This window comes from Monodon monoceros, unplaced genomic scaffold, assembly GCF_005190385.1.
Source record: "Monodon monoceros isolate NGI ecotype Baffin Bay Population unplaced genomic scaffold, NGI_Narwhal_1 Super_Scaffold_20, whole genome shotgun sequence".
Taxonomy (NCBI): Eukaryota; Metazoa; Chordata; class Mammalia; order Artiodactyla; family Monodontidae; genus Monodon; species Monodon monoceros.
In genome coordinates this window covers 9,842,269-9,862,435 of record NW_021703777.1, presented here as the reverse complement: position 1 = coordinate 9,862,435, position 20,167 = coordinate 9,842,269, and the positions used below count along the sequence as shown (strand labels likewise).

At 36.8% G+C, this 20,167-nt stretch overlaps 1 protein-coding gene across 7 annotated transcripts in view; it reads right to left on the bottom strand.

Annotated features, from left to right (window-relative positions):
* Window positions 1-20,167, bottom strand: part of CCSER1 (coiled-coil serine rich protein 1) — a 1,246,259-nt gene that overhangs the window by 685,848 nt on the left and 540,244 nt on the right. For 5 of the 7 annotated variants that reach the window (XM_029234577.1, XM_029234578.1, XM_029234579.1 and 2 more), the window contains one exon: window positions 14,910-15,032. The exons of the other annotated variants lie outside the window; for them this stretch is intronic. In XM_029234577.1, coding sequence (XP_029090410.1) covers window positions 14,910-15,032 — 123 coding nt within the window. The remainder of the gene's footprint in view (window positions 1-14,909; window positions 15,033-20,167) is intronic. 7 annotated transcript variants of the gene reach the window in all.

The window sequence follows — 20,167 nt, the reverse complement described above, 5'->3', positions numbered from 1 at the left end:
AGTGAAAGATCACTGTAGAACTAAAATTTATGAGTAGAATTGTGTAATTTCTTGCCTTAGTCTTACAGTACCTGGGATTTAAACAAAGTTGAAAACTCAGGGCACTATCTTGTCAAAATTTATACTGACTATATGTTTTAGCTCCTTCCAATTGCCAGCAGTAATGATGCCTAAGAATCACTCCATGACACCAATTTAAGTCACAGCAATGTAGAAATAGTAATAGGAAACCAGAGGATACATCACACAAAGCTGTGTGTAGAAAGAAAAGCAAGTATTATCTGCTGGGGTTCCAAGTGAAATCCAAATTCCCATTCCAGTACTGGAACCTATGAAATTGGCACAAAATTGAAAACCCTTAAATTAACCAAACCACCTCATGAGCTATGGCCCAACACAACAGATTTGGAAGTTGTTTACATTCAAAATACTACCTCATTTTTTACAAAAATGTCACTTTTGTTCCACTTCTTTGCTTCTTAGCGCCTCACACTTTCTAAATGCAATCACTTTATCTGGGCTTTAGCACTTTATCTCTCTAGTTGGGAGGAAAAGAAAGGGTAGGATGTACAAAGAATAGATTTTGATTTCTACCAATTCAAGTATAAAATTGTAAGATGGTATAAATGGGTCAATGAAAATATATTTTCCTTTAAGACATCCATTTCTTCATAAGAATTTGGTTATTCAATAATGTTATTTAAAGAAAAACAGATGATTAACAAATCACTAGTAAAAAAAAACATTTATTATATATAACAAATAATGTTAAAATATATTTTTATTTCTTTGAATATTTGGGTGATAAATTTAATAAATTAAACTAATAGCTTTAGAATAACATGCTTTATAAATAAACAAAAATACCATTAGAAATAAAATATGAAAAAATTTTTTCTAATAAAGAGATTTTATTCTAAAGATAAGACTATTATGGACTGAATGACTCCCCCCAATTCATATGCTTAAGTCTAACCGCCAAAGTAAGTTAGATGAGGTCGTGAGGGTGGGGCCTCATAATGGAATTAGTGTCCTCCTAAAAAGAGGCAAAGAGACTAGAGTTTTCTCTCTCTTTCTCTGTCTGTCATATGAGGACAGAATAAGAAGGAGGCTACCTGCATGCCAGGAAGGGGCTCTTTGAAGGAATCAAATTTGCTGGCACCTTGATCTTGGCCTTCCGAGCCTTCAGAACTGTGAGAATAAGTATCTGTTGTTTAAGCCACCCAGTCTATGGTATTTAGTTACAGCAGCCTGAGTTGATTAAGACAAAAACCAGCAGGTGATAATTAGGAAAATTTATGTAAATATTAGCAGCATGTAATAAGCACTTTAAGATTATAGCTATATAAAAGGCTAAATAACAAATAATGCATTAAAAAGTCCACAGCTATATTTATGATGGCAAAAGCAGTCCCACAAAAGAACAATAGTCTGTACGTGCAGGATAGTCATTAGGTTCTAAGTAAGTTTTTAAAATATCTCTTGCCTCTAGTACTGTTTTTCCTTTGAAACAAATGAAAAACATCAAAACTACTGTTTTCCTAACTTAAGTGATAGATTTCATTTGCATTATTGTTCAAATGACTTGTTCCATTCAGACTTTTAGTAAACTATTGAGCAAGAAATTTTATTTGACTCCTAAAGTTTGACTTCGTCGGTAACTCAGTTTCTTCGTCATTTGCATGTGGTTGTGCTTTTGTGAGTGTACACATGTGTGAAAGAGAAAAAGCAGCTCATGAGAAAGAAGGCAAGAATGAAGCAACTGAGTAACAGTAAGACAGGAAGTGCCAGGGAGAGATTTGGATAAGGGGGTCAGTGGAAGAAGAGAAAATGAGAGGAAGAAAAAGGAAGATGGTGATTGGTACAGCAGACGGTAACCTCTGTATACACCAAAGGATAACAAAAAATTATAGATAATACAAGGAAGATAATTTGCTTTGGGCTTTTTTCCTAAGATTTGAGGATAACATTAAGATATTGCAAATCTTGTTTAATAACTCATTCTTTGATATATATGTTACTGAAATATTAATCTAAATGACATATGACCCAGTCTAAAAATGGTAATCCTTATATGCCCTAATTTTTCCTTTTGTGATTGCAAGTGTTTGACCTTCCATTCACATGTGTAGTACCAAACATACATTGAGTGTGGTGTTAATCATCTGTACGTGTGTAAAAAATTAAATAGAACAAATATTTATTATCTCATTCAGTTTCTGTGAGTTAGGAATCTGGGTGTGGTTTAGCTGGGTGTCGGGCTGAAGGTCTCTCGAGATTGTAATCAAGATATAAGCCAGGGCTGCAGTCTTCTTGAATACAGATGAACTGGAGCTAAAGCACCCTCTTCCAAGCTCACTAACGTGAGTGTGTGTCTATAGGGCTGCCTCATAACACGGGATCTTCCCGAGGGCAAGTGGTCCAAGCAAGAGAGAGTAAGTTAGAATGACCAAGAAAGACAGCCTTAGATGATATGAATCATCTAATATATAACTTTGGAAAAGTTATATTTTTCTCAGCAGTCTACTTAATAACACACACAAAGATATTCACAAAAAAGTAGCCTTTTGAGTTCACTGTTAGGACAACCATTTGGTTTAGTTTAGCATCAGCAAACTGGAACTCAACTGATTTCTAGAGAGAAAAAAAGATCACAGATAATTTTCAAAGCAGAAGAACTGTTTAAACCTATAATATTTCAATCATCAAAGAAATGGCAAATCCAAAGTTCATATACAATCACGTTATGATGCCTTCACTTTACAAAAAAATGTTCTATATTTTGCATTTTGCCTCTTTTAGAATTGTGAAACGTTGCACTATTGCTAAATTATTTTCAGATTAGTTTACTGTACCTTAAAACAACAACAACAAAAACTATAGGAACACAGAAAAGCAGAACAATGAATCTGTTACACTGCACATTTCTTTAAATGTCCTCTTATGGAATCACTCCAGGAGGCTCTGCCAGGCAAATATTGTGAATGTTAAGATAATGACTATCATACACATAATTTGACATTTGAATGATGCACAGAGCATCTGTGAGGTAGCTGGGTACCATTCTCTAGTCAGATAAATGGCGTTCAACTCGCTCTGTAGTACAATCACATTCAACAGGTAATTCATCTTAAGTTGAACTGAGTGTTAAAGTAGTGATGAATTGCTCTGGATCTCCTAAACCACAGAGTATAGAACACATCTCATATGAGCTCTAGTGCACAAAACTTAACAGTCCTTAGATCTCATAAATGTTTAATATCTTTAACTGTCTCTAATTCTGTATCAATGGAGAGAAAATAAATATGAGTTACTGTCAGAATTTGTGAACACAGAGAAAGACTCCAGAAAAAAAAATTAAACTCCATTAATGTGTGCGTATGTTTATAAAATTTAATTTTAATACCAGATGGCATTTGTCACATAAGGACAAGGTCCTTTTGATTATGATTTACTTCAAATTCTTTGTATACAATTTATTACAAAGAGGTAATATATACGAATAAAATCAATTAATTTCTGTTTAAGTGTTAAGATATTTTACTTCTCTCTACTTAGTTGTACCTGGTGTTGGTTAATATACACAATCCTGAAAATCTGATTTATAAATAAAACTTTTGCATAAAGAACATTTTACATGAATTGGAGAAACTGTGTGTTCAACTGCCCCTTGAACAACATGATTTTGAACTGTACAGGTCTACTTATAAGGTGATATTTTTCAATAGTAATAATACAGTACTACACAATCCGCAAGGTTGGTTGACTCCACAGATGTGGAGGGCCGACTATAAATTATACTTGGATTAACCCCCGAGTTGTTCAAGAGTCAACTATATTTTCATAAAGAGAGTATCCATCTGCATTAGAAAGACTTACCTGCTATGTTCACACATGGGTAGGCTGTTTAAGATTGATGCGTTTCTTGTTTAGATTTTTGGCATATTGCAAGTCTCCAAATTTCAAACAATTTATGTTCTAAAAGTTTCTGTCTAGGTAAGTTTATGAAAATTTAATATATGCATTCCCTTTTCTTCCTCCAATGTTTTCAGTGATCCTGCCTACTCTTTTGGCTTCAACTGCCTCCCATTATAGGAACCCATACAGCGAACAGTCACATGAACTACTTGTATGACTTCACACAGTCTGTACTCACCTCCATGCTTCCACCATCTTTCCCTCTGCTCAGAATGGCCTTTCCCTATTCTAGCACAATCTGACTTAATATTAAAAATTCAGCTCAAATATTAGCTTTCTGGGAAATATGGAATCTCTTGGTCAAAATTAGATGTGTTTACTTAAAAATCTATTTTAACCTTTAACAATCTTGCCTGTAATTGTAGTTTGTTTGTTTCTTGCCCCACTCCTCACTAGACTGCAATTTCTTAGAGGAAAGAAACCATGGCTCAATTGACTTTGCAATCCTTACTACAGTGGAGTAACTGGAAAAGAATAAATATATTTTTAAAAGTTGTCTGAGTAAGAAAAATGGAAAGAGGGGAAGGCTCTCCTTTAAACCTCTGCATCCCAGATTTTAACAAAGAAGAGTACAGAGAATCCTAAACAAGTCTTCAGGGGTATTTCTTTTTTTTTATTATTTTATTTTATTGTTAACATCTTTATTGGGGTATAATTGCTTTACAATGGTGTGTTAGTTTCTGCTTTATAACAAAGTGAATCAGTTATACATATACATATGTTCCCATATCTCTTCCCAGGTATATTTCTTAATTGTCAAAGTTCTGGAGTGATCCTTAGGTAAAATATCTGTATATTAGGTGTTCATAGGTCAAGCAATGTTTAAAGAAACACAATATTCGGATGCCCCTTCGGGAGTCAGAAAAGAAAGTTATCTCTCACTCTGTTTAATATCTGCATACGGATGCACTGCTAATAAGTGTATTAGGATTTTATGCAGTTATTCAGAATCCTTTAAGGAGACCAAAGGCTATTTAAGAGCCCATTTTTGTTAAAAACAGGTTTCCCAAAGGCCTTGTACAGTTTGTTAAATAATAAGCCAATTCAAGCTTGATGTAGAAACACCTCTGAGAACATAGGAGAGAGTTAATTAAGTGAGTTAGTGACCTGTTTGCTAAGAATTGTGTTCCTGATTGGAAAGAACCTTGGACAGAAGTATTTTACAGAGATTGTTGCAGACACAATGGGTTGCCATGATTTTTTCCTCTAAATTTCATTTGAGAAATGAAAGAAGTATAGGCCACCAATGGAGAATGAGAACAATGAGATACTTCATAGAATAAAGAAAATTATTTTGTATTTACAAAATGGTCAGTTTGGTAGGCAGTGACAAATTCATATTGGTTAACAATACAATGTCATCATTAAAGTATTTGCAAGTGACATAGGCCAGCAGAAAAGAGAGCCTGAATTGCTACTAATATCCAAGTTATAAGTGACTTTTTAGGAAATCATGGGCTAGGGATTTTCAACTAATTTCCTTGTTGAGAAAAATAGTTTCCAAATGTGGCATAAATTAATTTTCTTCATTGTTCTTTTAAACAGCTTAATTGGTTAAGTTTTATAAGTTATTATTATAATTAATACTTTAAAAATTTTACACTTTTATTTTAATAAATACTTCACTTCTTACAGAGAAAATATTATGGCCTTGATACTCTGCTTTGCTTTCTGTTTAAATGAGGCCTGTCATGACACTCCATGTAGCCCACACCTCATGCACTGCCATCATTAGGTGACAAGTGATATCTCTGTAGGCATAAGATACCTAAGAAAAAAATAAACAGTATTTTTGGTGTGTTCCATACATGCAGCTTTATCAGTGATGCTGTCTATACTTAAAGACCAAGTGGTGGTCTTTAAGCTTCTCAAAGGCAGCTGAACTGCTTCCTAGATTAGCTCTATTTATATTCTAGTTTTTCACTAGTTGGCTATTATCAATAATTTGTTAACAATAAATCAGACAAAATATTTGTTCATTGTATTAAATGAATTAGAAATAGTATTATTGTTTACTTTTTGCCATTTTTCAAATATTAATAGACAATCTATTACTTTTATTAACTATGATAATAAATGTTGTAAAAGACCCAAAATGACAAGATAAAAATTCAAATTACTGAAGAAGAGTGCACATTTTATATGATAGGAAAATATAAATGATCTCATATCTGCCCCTACTAGATGTTAACGGTAAAATCTTATTAATAGTAGCATTAATTCAAATGTGTAAAAAAGAGTGAAATTATATACAGTCAGCATTCATATTGTAAGTGAATGTAACATCTTAACTTGAGTGTATTTTTAAAATAATTTACTGGTTAAAATTATAGACACTGTCAACCCAAAATGGCATGTATTACTTCATTTACTCATTTATACATTATATATCTTGTGTGTCTTATTCTAAATAGCCAATAATTATTACTTAAAGGACTACTTTAAATTTTATTCAATTTTTTCTGATTTTGAACTTCATGTGCTATTCTTTTTTTTATTATTAATTTTTATTGGAGTATAGTTGCTTTACAATGTTGTGTTAGTTTCTGCTGTACAGCAAAGTGAATCAGCTATACATATACACATATCCCCTCTCTTTTTTTGGACTTCCTTCCCATTTAGGTCACTACAGAGCATTGAGTAGAGTTCCCTGTGCTATACAGTAGGTTCTCATTAGTTATCTATTTTATACATAGTAGTGTAAATATGTCAATCCCAATCTCCCAATTCATCCCACCCCTCCCTTCCCCCTTTGGTATCCATGCTTTTGTTTCCTACAACGGTGTCTCTATTTCTGCTTTGCAAATAAGTTTATATGTACCATTTTTCTAGATTCCACATACAACCAATATTATACAATATTTTTCTCTTTCTGACTTACTTCACTCCGTAGGACAGTCTCTAGGTCCATCCACATCTCTGCAAATGGCACAGTTTGGTTCCTTATTATGGCTTAGTAATATTCCATTGTATATATGTACCACATCTTCTTTATCCATTCTTCTATTTTTTTTTTTTTTTTGTGGTACGTGGGCCTCTCACTGCTGTGGCCTCTCCCGTTGCGGAGCACAGGCTCCGGAGCACGGGCCCAGCCGCTCCACGGCATGTGGGATCTTCCCGGACCGGGGCACGAACCCGTGTCCCCTGCATTGGCAGGTGGACTCTCAACCACTGCGCCACCAGGGAAGCCCCCATTCTTCTACTGATGGACATTTAGGTTGCTTCCATGCAAAGGACTACTTTAACTTGGTACATAAAACTAAACAAATGCATATTTATAAAGTTTCTTAGTAAAATATTTATACTTTGTGATCTTTTATAATATTAAAACATAACTTAAAAAATTCATTTTATGACAATTAAGTAGTTTTAACCATTAAAACTACTTAATACAGCTATTTTAACCATTTAAGTGTATCTTTATTTAACTCAAACTTCTTATATTTTGTAAATTTTGTGAAATCTATAAAGTTGTTCTTCACCTATTCATCATCGCTTTTTTACTAATATACACTTGTGGTATATGTGTGGTGGTGGTGAGGAGAATGTTGAAAAGAAATCTGTTTTGTGTATAAAGATATAGGTTTTCTATTTCTGAATAGATATATACATACATATATACACATTTAATTCATTTATATGTATATACACATTTAATTATTTGTGTATATATATGCATACACAATTAGAATATACACATATTTATATAAGATATATAGATGTTCAGAAATGCTGACATGTACACACTGCTATATTTAAAATGGATAGCCAACAAGGACTTATTGTATAGCACAGGGAACGCTGCTCAATATTATGTAACAACCTCAATGGAAAAGAATTTGAAAAAGAATAGATGCATGTATATGTATAACTGAATCACTTTGCTGTACACACCTGAAACTAACACAACATCGTAAATCAACTATATTAGAATATAAAATAAAAAGTTTAATTAATTTTTAAAAATGCTTATGTATGGCTCATAGTTTCACTTCTCCAAGATGTTTCAGAAATCTGTGAATTCAGGTTTTCTGCTTGCCTTAAATTTAAAGGTAGTATCTGGACGTTTAGGAAAAAGCAGTCACAATTTGTGATCATGAGATCAAGCTTACAGGAAAATTCTAATGATTCTGTGCAATCATATTATATCACCAGTTTTTTGTACATATGAAAACACTAGAATCACAGAAATTTACAAATTCTGGCACCTGCTCTTCTCTGTCCTTGAAAAATATACAGTCTACCCTATGTTCCCCCCTCACAGAAAGGCTATCCGTACAGAGTAAAACATCAGAGAACTTGCCATTCCTATAGCTTTTTCTGAGAAGTCCTTCATTTAAAAACTTTCGTTTTATCATATCAGGTGATTCTGTGATGCCAGGGGTAGGTGCAGCTTGGCCCTCAAGCTGACCTTGGCAGAAACATAGGAGAGAATATTAATGAGGGCACTAACTTTGGCATTTTATACTAGACAGTCACTTGCCAAATCAATAAAAGTTTCTCTCAGCTGTCTGAATATCAGCCATCCCAAATGTATGTATGACAAATGGATATTAGGTATCAAAGCAGCATAGAAACGTCAGTGAACAGAAGTCATGACATGACGGCAATTATGTGACAACAGAAGCCAACCCTAAACAGAAGTTACCAGCTAGAAACAAAGGAAAATTGAGAGAAATTAGGCAACAGTGGAGGAGAAAAAGCAGAGAAAGAAAAGCAGCACAGAAAAGGAGTAAAGAGTTTGGTCGACTAATGGGGTGACTGTCGCATATCAGACCGTGAGAAACACAGTGACTACTAGAGGAGGATGATTTTCCAGTTTGCCATGAGTTCTTTGCTGGAGTCACCTTACACGAGTTTGCAAGAGCTGACTGTGCTCATCTTTTCCCAGCTCCAACTTCAGTGACTTGACCTGGTAGCTTGACATTTGCCATGGTGGAGCAAGGGCACCATAGAAACTGGCAAATGCTACAAATCTGCTTCTCCTTAAAGAGCTGATTATTAACCATTTACCAGCACACCACTGGTTCTGCTTATTTTGCCCCTGAGGCTATTATTTTCCTCCTTAATTCCCTGTTTTATTTATAAAATAAACTCACTTTTACTGGAGTAGCTTGAGGTTTTTTGTTTTTGTTCTTTTTTTTTTTTTTCTATTTCTCCAACATCGTGAAAAACCTGAATGCCATTTTCTAGTTATCCTTCCTATTCAGTGAGATTTATTGAAAGTCTATTATTAGTTAGGCACTGTAGACAATGCATTATGCACAACCAATTCTGAGATAAATAAGGCATCATACCAATCATCAGATCAATAATAGTCTAATGAAGAAACACAGGGAATTACTCCAATGCACTGGCATAGGTACTATAATTGAGCTTGTTTTGAGAGGTACGGAGGAAAAGCACAAAAGAAAGATAAAGTCTACTACTTGGGAGGAAGTGTTGGTGTCTGAAAATATCACTCAAAAAATTTAATAGTGGATCTTTGACTTAATGATGACTAAGCTTTGGTTATACAGATAGCTTTTAAGGAGGCACAAGTTGTTCTAATAGAGGAGACAAAAAAGGATTTAAGAGAAAAGGGGCTGGAGGGAGCCAGTAGAATGGTGCTAAAAAATCATGGTGAAAGGGGGAAAATTCAGATATCATAGTCACAAATGTCAGTAAGTTGCTTCTCCCTCCAGTTTATCCTGCCTAACCATCACCATGAGACATGAGAACTTCTCTCAGTTCACTATCTTAGTCATCTTATTATAGTACTGTTGTATTATTTTCTTATTCAACACACTGCATCTTCCTCACTTTAGCATCCCTTACAGCAGGGGTCCCCAACTCCCGGGCCGTGGAGCGCTACCGGTTGGTGGCCTGTTAGGAACCGGGCCGCAGAGCAGGAGGTGAGTGGCGGGCCAGTGAGCGAAGCTTCGACTGTATTTCCAGCCACTCCCCATCTCTCACGTTACCACCTGAGCTCCACCTCCTGTCAGATCAGTGGTGGCATTAGATTCTCATAGGAGTGTGAACCCTACTGTGAACTGCACACGCGAGGGATCTAGGTTGCACGCTTCTTATGAGAATCTAATGCCTGATGATCTGAGATGGAGCTGAGGCAGTGATGCTAGCGCTGGGGAGTGGCTGCAAATACAGATTGCCATTAGCAGAGAGGTTTGACTGCACAGAGACCATAATAAATCAATTGCTTGCAGACTCATATCAAAACCCTATCAGTGAGTGGCAAGTGACAAGCTGCATCTGGTGGCAGGCTTTACAGCGGCAAGTGAGTTGACGTACTTCAATTGCAACAGCTGCATCTGGTGGCAGGCTTTAACGTGGCCCACCCATTATTCTATTTACCACTTCCTTTCCCACACTGTGCACTTGTCTCAGTCACAGTTTTGGTAAGTCCACAAGCTAACCCTAGCCAAAATGAGTAAAACACAAATGTCACTGGCGAGCTTCTTTGGAAAGGGAGAAAGACCCAAGGATGAGACAGCAGAAGACTCTAAGACTGACAACAAAAAGAAAGCTGCATTTAAAACAAAATACCAAGAGTCCTACTTAAATTACGGGTTCATTGCAACAAGTGATTCACATTCTCCAAGCCCGCTTTGTTTAATGTGTGGTGACCGGCTATCCAACAAAGCCGTGAAACCTTCAAAACTGCTTCATCACCACACGGAGACCAAGCACCCTGCATTAAAAGACAATCCTTTGGAGTTTTTCAAAAGAAAAAAATGTGAACATGAAGAACAGAAGCAAGTATTGAAGGCCACCACTTCATCAAATGTTTCTGCACTGAGAGCATTATTCTTAGTGGCTAATCACATTGCTGAAGCTAAGAAGCCCTTTACTATTGGTGAAGAGTTGATCCTGCCTGCTGCTAAGGACAATTGTCATGAACTTTTAGGAGAGGCTGCAGTTCAAAAGGTGGCACGTGTTCCTCGTTCGGCTAGCACCGTAACTAGACAAATTGATGAAATAGCAGAGAATACTGAGGCATAACTGTTAGAGAGAATTAATCCAGGTTGACGAGTCTACCAATGTTGACAACAACGCAACAATGCTTGTTTTTGTGCGATATGTTTTTCAGGAGGATATGCATGAGGATATGTTACGTGCATTTTTGTTGCCAGCCAACACCACAGCTGCAGAACTATTCGAGTCTTTGAATGATTTCATATCAGGAAAACCGAATTGGTCATTTTGTGTCGGTATATGCACAGACGCAGCGGCTGCCATGACTGGATGGCTTTCTGGTTTCACTACTCAGGTCAAAGAGGTCGCTTCTGAATGTGAGTCTGTGCACTGTGCCATCCATAGAGAAACACTGGCTAGCCGAAAAATGTCACCTGAACTTAACAACGTTTTGCAGGATGTGATTAAGATTATCAACCACATTAAAGTACATGCCCTTAACTCACGTCTGCACAGCTCTGTGAGGAGATGGACCCAGAGCACGCACGTCTTCTCTTACACACAGAAGTGAGGTGGCTTTCTAAAGGGGAATCACTGGCCAGAGTTTCTGAGTTACAAGAGCTGCTCCAGAGATTTCTTTTAGAAAACAGTCACCACTGGCAGCACATTTCAGTGACAGAATGGGTCGCAAAACTTGCTTACTTGTGTGACATATTCAACCTGCTCAACGAACTCAATTTTTCACTTCCGGGAAGAACGTCAACTGTATTCAAGTCGATAGATAAAGTGGCTACATTCAAAGCCAAACCGGAATTATGGGGGTGACGAGTGAACATTGGGAATTTTGACATATTTCAGACATTAGCAGAGATTTTGAAAGAGACTGAGCCAGAGCCTTCTTTCTCCCAGCTGGTGCATGATCACCTAACTCAGCTTTCAGAAGAGTTTGAGCATTACTTCCCAACCACAAAAGACCCCCGAACCGGGAAGGAATGGATCCACGACCCATTTGTGAATAAGCCAGGTGAATCGACTTTGTCCGTGCTGGAAGACGATCAACTGCTTGAGATCGCAAATGACGGTGGCCTTAAAAGTACGTCTGAGACAATTTCAAATCTCCATACGTTCTGGATTAAAGTCAAGACAGAATATCCTGAGATTGCCACAAAAGCACTAAAAAGCTTGCTTCCATTTTCAACATCCTATCTTTGTGAAGCAGGGTTTTCTGCAGTGACGGCAACCGAAACGAGATTACGGAGTAGACTGGACATAAGCAACACACGTCGGGTGTCACTGTCTCCCGTCACCCCCAGATGGGACCATCTAGTTACAGGAAAACAAGCTCAGGGCTCCCACTGATTCTGCATTATGGTGAGTTGTAGAATTATTTCATTATATATTACAATGTAATAATAATAGAAATAAAGTGCGCAGTAAATGTAATGCGCTTGAATCATCCCCAAACCATCCCCCCTCCCCCCACCCCCGGTCCCAGGTGCCAAAAAGGCTGGGGACCGCTGCTTTACAGGGTCTGGCACAACACTCTGGTTAGGAAGGCTGAATGCATATCTGTTGACCTGAACAAATGATGCAAAATCATTGAGAGCATGTTGGAAAACATACTTAAAAATCATGTTTGGTCTGGCATTGAAGGGGTTCAGGACACACTACTCCCCAAAGATGGCACAATGGCACGTTAAATATTTCAAGTTGAAGAATCTGAGAAGCGGCATGTGCAGGAAGGACTTTCTGACCTTCCCTTGAAGCAGGTCATAAAACCCTCCTGTGAGAGGTGCCCTTCCTTTACCTGGGGGAAAAGAGTATCCTCTTTATCTCTGAAGACAAGAGACACAGAGAGGAATCTGAACAAACAAGCCTTGCTACAGTTCCACCATTTTACTACACTCACCTCATACGCTTTGTCCTATCATATCTTTCCACAACTGTCCACTCTTCATCAGACCTAGCATAAAAGCACTCCGTTTTAACTGTTGCCTTGTGTCTTCACTTCCTCATGAAGGCTCCTGTGTCATGAACAACTTAGATTAAATATATTTGTATGCTTTTCACTCTTTAATCTGTCTGTTACAGGGATTCTAGTCAAGAGCTTAGACAGATAAAGGAAAGGGAAGGTTGCTGTCCCCCACAGTATCATCAATAAATACTTTATTGTAGAAATAGTAAAATTAAGTATGAGGTGCATGGTAGATTTTATAACTGCTATCTAAATTGTATGTATGCAACTCAATCTATTTGGATGCTTTTTTGAGAAATTATCACTTATCATTTCTCCGTGCATTTAAATATTTGTGTATTAGATGATAGCCATTTTATTTTTTCCCTAATATAAATGTTTTACATTTTTTTATTCTGTTACTAATATGTTTTAAATTACTAAGCAATTTTTCCCATTAGCATATCAAAGATAAGAAGCACTATTTTTTTCACTTTACATCTCTATTTTTTTTACTATAAAAATATACTTCAGTTCTTTTTTTCTTGATGGGAGAAAAAGGGGCTGATTCTTGATACAAGAAACAGGGACCATCATAGCTTAGTAGTCCTGCTTCCCACTTTGAGCTTTGACTATTTTATGTTTTATGCCACATTTAAATATAGAAGGAAGTATCAAAATTTCAAAGAGAAAACTCCATGGCCTCCTTAATGCTCTCCCTGGCTTAGCTTACCACTGTTAAAACTGAAAGACAAGTGCAACAGCTAATCCCTTTCCTGTGTACCTAGAGTAGCTGGAGTCCCCTTGCAATTAGTTCCTTTGAGGTGAATTTGAGACAGAAAGGGGGCAGGGCACAACCTTTAAAAGAATGACATAGCCATTGAGGATACAACATGAACTGGTTAGAACCAACTAGGTCCAAGATGGCGGACAAGTTGACTTCCCCTAGACCTTGAGCCTCATTATACGCTCACTGTCACACATCAGCACACTAAATGACACACCCCACAGGGACTATGACAGTTCCAAGGCTGACCATAAAAGGTCAAGAAGTGGGCCGCGGCCCAATTCCTAGAAATCCACACCCCTTCCCCAAAATAGTTGGAATGATCATCCCACTCATTAGCCTATGAACTTACCCACCCCTATAAAAACTGACAACTCTGTACCCTGGCAACCCTTGCCTTCTGAGACGGCCTGCACTCTTGTCTATGGAATGTGTATCTCCCTGAATAAACCTTCTTTCGCTTTACTATGGCTCCTTCTTGAATGCTTTCGTGTGCAAAGCCAAGAGCCCACACTTGGCAGCTGTCCCAGGGACTCGTCTGAGACCTAGGACATGACCATCCTCTCGTGCCCCACTTTTTTTCCTGCAACAAATTCTTTGTGCACTTTTAATCTGGCACTTTTCTGCTCCCTTGGTTCCACGGATCAAGTGACCAAGACCCTGGAGCACTACCTAGAACGAGGGCTTTATTTCTTTTTACCCAATCCCACTTTAAAAGTGGGACAAAATACTAGCAAAACATGATAAATATTTTTATAAAGGGAAAATATTTTTTTTACGATGAGAAGGGAAAAAGGGTTACCCTCAAATTACTTTAATTTAATCTGCGTTTAAATCTGATGAGTCTTCATAAATTTATTTTGAGTTTAAATAATATATTCATATCAGTGGGAAAACATATGTATACAGGGTCCTCTGTGTTCCTCGTTTTATCATTTTAACCTAGTTTTACTATAGCTTCAGAAAGTACCTAATGAAACTTAAGAAGTACTTTTATTCAATAAGTACTTAATGAAAATCTAAAAGAGGACATAAACATATATATATGAAACCAAGCAGGACCCTGTTTGGTACAAAGCCTTTCTATGTCCTGTTTCTTGTTTCTTGTTTGTAGGAAACAGGGCTTATTCAGCTTCCTGAGTTCCAAAGAGCAGATTCAAACAGTTGCTAATCAGGGAAGGGAGGGAACGTAGAAACAAAGGAGAAGCAGTCTAGAAACAATAGTGCAAAGATAAAGCAGGGTCCTGGTTCCTCCTCAAGGAATATACATAACAATACCTTTGAGTTCTTCTGCGGGGGAACTAAGGCCCCCACCCAGGTGGAGGATGTTGACTTCAAGCTGAGCACAAGATTCTTGGAATATGTCCCTGTTCCTTCACCACCAACCAATGAGAAGAAAGTCTGCACACAATGGAAAACAAGAAGACTCTGACAGCCTGTCCAAATGATTCTCCTTTTAAAAACTTTCATGGTCGAGCAGAATCTTGGGAATTGGTTTTTGGACATGCCTCTCTCTTCTCCCCAGGTTGCTGGCCTCCTGAATAAAGCAACCTTTCCTTTCCAACCAACAACTGTTTTTCAAGTACTGGCTTTCAAGCAGCGATCAGCGGAACATGAGTTTGGTAACACACATACACACACACACACACACACACACACATATATATATATATATATATATATATATATATATGGTTCTTGTACTCTAGCAGTTTAAACTTTGATATGAGAACTGGGAACATAATTAATTTTCAAAACTTTTCAATTTTTTAGAAAAAATTGTAAGGAAATCCATGTGTGTGTATCATAAGTACCTCAAACTTTAAAATAGAGGCTATTTAGCACATGACATAAAGCTATCAAGAATTACTGAACATATTACATAATGTAATGTCGTAAAACAAATCTATAGACTGCTCAGAAACTTAGACACTAAAAAAGACCTTACTAGCTAACTTCAATTAAAAAACTTAACTTGATTATTTTGATGCAGGTTATTCTTCAAGAATCATGCCTTAAAATGTTGAAAACTTGCTTGTATTTCTGTGTAGAAGAGTTGGATATAGAGACAAATGTTACATTAATGAAATCATTACAAGTTATATAAAACATGAAGATGATATTTGGCACTTGAAATTAAATTATTAAATATTTTCATATTAAATATTTTCTTATGTATTTTAAAAGCTTGGTTTTTAAGTAAAATCAAAACATATTCTGAGTAAAATGGGAAACATATTTTAGAAATGTAAGTTCCACACTGCATGTAATTTAGCCAAGGGAGCAGGTATGGTTGGAATTTTTTTCCCCCTGTGTTTAACTTCATTATCATAACTGATAGCCATTTTATTCACAATTTACTTTAGGAGGTTCAAGTTTTTGTTTATTTTATTGAATACAAATCTCAGTTAACAGTGTTTGCATTGCTAATAGCTCTCTTTCAAAGTGTGTTGATACCTCAGTTGGGTTTTCTTTCAAATTTAAGTAGGCAATTTGGCCATTTTTGTGAGAATACAGTAAAAACAGATTGTGTTCATTTTTCTTGTTTTTAAAATATCTGTAGAAGTGCTGACAACACAAGAAGACAAGGCTTCTCCTGCTTTTTAGCATCTGCCAGAATAAGGTGCTAATGAAATCAAGCTAATGGGTTGTCATTTGAATACAAATGTAACAAGTATTTACTGACTAACTATTGTGTAAAATACACTCCTAAATAGTGTGGCTAATTACAGAGACAGCACAATAATGTGATATATGGGGGTGGAATGTATAGGAAGATATGGAAAAATAAACATATGCCAATAACTGTAACAATAGTAGAAAAACTTCATAAGAAACTCAGAGATGTATTTAAAATATTCTGTTATTTGTCCATCAGTAATCACTCCCCCTTCTTCCTAGTAACACATCCCTGGTGTTTTGGGGATAGTAATGTATCCGATTAAAAGACTACATTTCTCCAGCCTTTTTTGCTGTGAGGTCTGGCCAATGACACATAAGCAGAAGTACTGTGTGGGATTTCCAGAGTGTTTCCTCACATGAAGCGGTTCAACTAACAAGTATGTCACTTTTCACCTTCCTTATTTCCTCCCTACTACTACTTGGAATGTTGCTTTAAAACAAGAACTCCAAAAAAAAAAAAAAAAAACAAGAACTCCAAAAAAACAACAACAAAAAAAACAATAACAAGAACTCCACTAGACTAAAGTGGTCTTTATTACAGAAGTTGGACATGCGCAAAGCAAGACAGAACAATAACAGGAGTCAGGGTCCCAGACAACCTCCAAGAACAGCCCTATCTACCCCCTCTGGGCTGCTACCTCCAGACCTTTTTGTGTGTAAGAATAAATACAATAGGGTTTCAGTCACTGTTATTTTATGTTTTTGTTTTGATTTGCAGCTGAACACAATTTCTAACTAAAATGAGGTACCAAAAATGTTACCAAGATTATCAAGTCAGGAAAAGATTAGATGCAGTTAAGGGAAAAAAGGATATACAAGACAGAGTATTAAATAACTTCACCATATTGGGTTACTTCAAATTAAAACACCCAATTCTTTCTATTTGGGGGGAATACAGGTTTTACCTCAACTATACACAATTGTCTGGCTAATTCTACATCACCTGTATTAACTGGATGAAAACAGGTACCAGATTAAATTTATGATAATTCAAAACATGCTTTGATTAGATAATTCAGTATCAGAAGAGAGCACATTATCATGATTTCTATTAACATAAGCAATGATAATAAATTCTTACCTCTCTGCATATCAGATGCACACACACATATATACACTTAGGTATACGAGTACTGCATATACATAGAAACATGTTAAAGCACAACATGACATAATAGCTTTTTCATTTAACAAATATTTATTAAATAGGTATTCTGGGGGCTTCCCTGGTGGCACAGTGGTTGAGAGTCCGCCTTCCAATGCAGGGGACACGGGTTCGTGCCCCAGTCTGGGAAGATCCCACATGCCGTGGAGCAGCTGGGCCCGTGAGCCATGGCCGCTGAATCTGCGCCTCCAGAGCCTGTGCTCCGGAGAGGCCACAACAGTGAGAGGCCCGCGTACCATGAAAAAAAGAAAAAAGGTATTCTGTGCCAGCCACTGTTGTATGAGCTGGGAACACAATGGTGAATAAGTCTGTGCCCATGCTGACTTTCTACTCTACTGAGCAAAACTAGTTTTAAGTACATACATATAATTTCATGTCAGGTGACAAGGGTTTTTGTACTGTGAAAAATAATAAATGTCATGAAGTAAAATAAATCAGGAAAAGGAGCTGGAATACGGCAGTTATTTTAGGCAGGGTAGTTGGAGTAGGCTTTTCTGATGAGCTGTGACACAGCACAGATCCTTAAATGGAATGATGGAATGAGTCATATGATAATCTGGAGAATGAAGAATGGAGACAAAAGAAAAGTTAGTACAACTGTCCTGAGGAATGAGAGAATTTGCTATGTGTAAGAAACAACATGAGGTCAGCATGGCCAAAGCGAGAAAAGACATACAAGAGAAATCAGAGATGAGAGTGGAAAAGCTGCCATGGGCTAGAAGATACAGCACTACAGCCCTTGGCAACTAATTTCACTTTAACCTTGTGTTTGATGGGATGCTTCAAGTGTTTTAAGCAGGGGAATGACACAATACAACTTGTCTTTTATAAAGAAAACTCCGGCTCCTTGTGAAAAATGGATTATAGAGGAGACAAGTGTAGAAACAGGAGTAAGAAACCACGCCACACCCTGGGTGAGAGATGATGAGGATGATGGTAGCATAAGTGGAAGAAATGGAGAGACTTGGAATATACTCATATATATTCAAGGCAGAGCTCACTTGCTGATGGATGGAATGGGTGTAAGAAGAAATGAAAGAATAGAGTCAAAGATGAAATTTTTTTCTTTTATTTTCCTTTGGCCAGAACAATGAAGGAGTTAACAAAATCATTTATTGAAATTGTGAAGGAGATATGTAGACCCAGAGAGAAATAGATTGAGGACGGTGAGGTGGGTATAATGGCATAAGAATCAAAATTTTTGAATGGTTTTAACAATTTGGAGATTCCTAATAGATATACTAGTGGAGCTACTGAGTAGGCATTTATATATATGAGTCTGAAACTCAGGTAAGTCTGGGATGGAGTTAAAATAGTTGTGAGGCATCAGGCCGTAGATGGCATGAAATCAACCAGGGAATGAGTACAGCCAGAGAAGAGAAAAGACTGCAGGGAGGGGACTGGGATCCAGGACTATACAATATTTACAAATTGGCTAATATCACTTGCGATTAGGTTTCAGAACTTTCACTTCCCAGGATAAAAACTGCCCCTAATATTTAAAAAAAAGAATCACTACAAATTAGAGTATCATATTTTTTAAAAATGTAAACATTACCTATGCTGATCCAAACGTAGATTAACACGATACTTTAGGCCCACATTTATCTAACCCCCTAGAAGGAATCTAGATAAGGTTGGAGAGGAAAGAGTCTCCTCTCCTGTGAGTTCAGAAGACGGTATGTTTCTTAAATCCCAAGGTAAACTGTCTGATGAATTATTCCGCAGAAACAGAGGAGTTAACTGCAGATGAAAAAGAACTATATGCTATAAGATTTATTTTAAAGTATTTATTATCATTGTTTTGTTAATAGCAATCATGATAATATGCTCCTCTGTGATACTGAATTATCTATCTAGTCAAAACATCCTTTGAGTGGTCATAAAAGGTGCTCTGATCTAGTCCCTGTGTTCATTCAATTAATACAGATGACACAGAATTAGGCAATTGTGTCTAGTACAATTTATAGCACAGCATAGTACTTTAAACAATGGGTTTTAAAATCATTCTGGCTCTGCCATTTACTAGAGATATACTGGGGATATTAAAAAAGACTCTAGTTTCAGTTTCTTCATATAGAAAATAAGGTTAAAGATGCCTAGTCTAATTTATGGAGTTTTTCCTGAGAAAAATACAGGTAAAACACCTTAAAGCCTGTTTAACCCATTGGAAGTGCTCAAGAAATTAAAGCTTGTACTATAGTTATTTTTTAGATAAGCCATAACTTTAAAGAGTCTTTATGGTTTAGCAGGAGCAACACTTAAAACAGGTAACGTTTGAGCAAATATTTGGAATACGGTCTATTTTAAAACCAAACCTGAATATACTAGAATTTTGACTGTGTTTATAACTTTTAACATTATCTTAAAAGAAATGTTATGTCTATCCTTTTTAATTGCAAAAATACTGGGTTATCTGCCCCTTACATGTTGAAGTCTAAAATATAAACAGCATAAAATAATGCTTTGTTATTCAGAAAGAGGGATACACTGCTTGAAATGAATTCTGTGATAAAGTTAAAAAACCCTAAACCTCGGGCTTCCCTGGTGGCGCAGTGGTTGAGAGTCCGCCTGCCAATGCAGGGGACACGGGTTCGTGCCCCAGTCCGGGAAGATCCCACGTGCCGCGGAGCGGCTGGGCCCGTGAGCCATGGCCGCTGAGCCTGCGTGTCCGGAGCCTGTGCTCCGC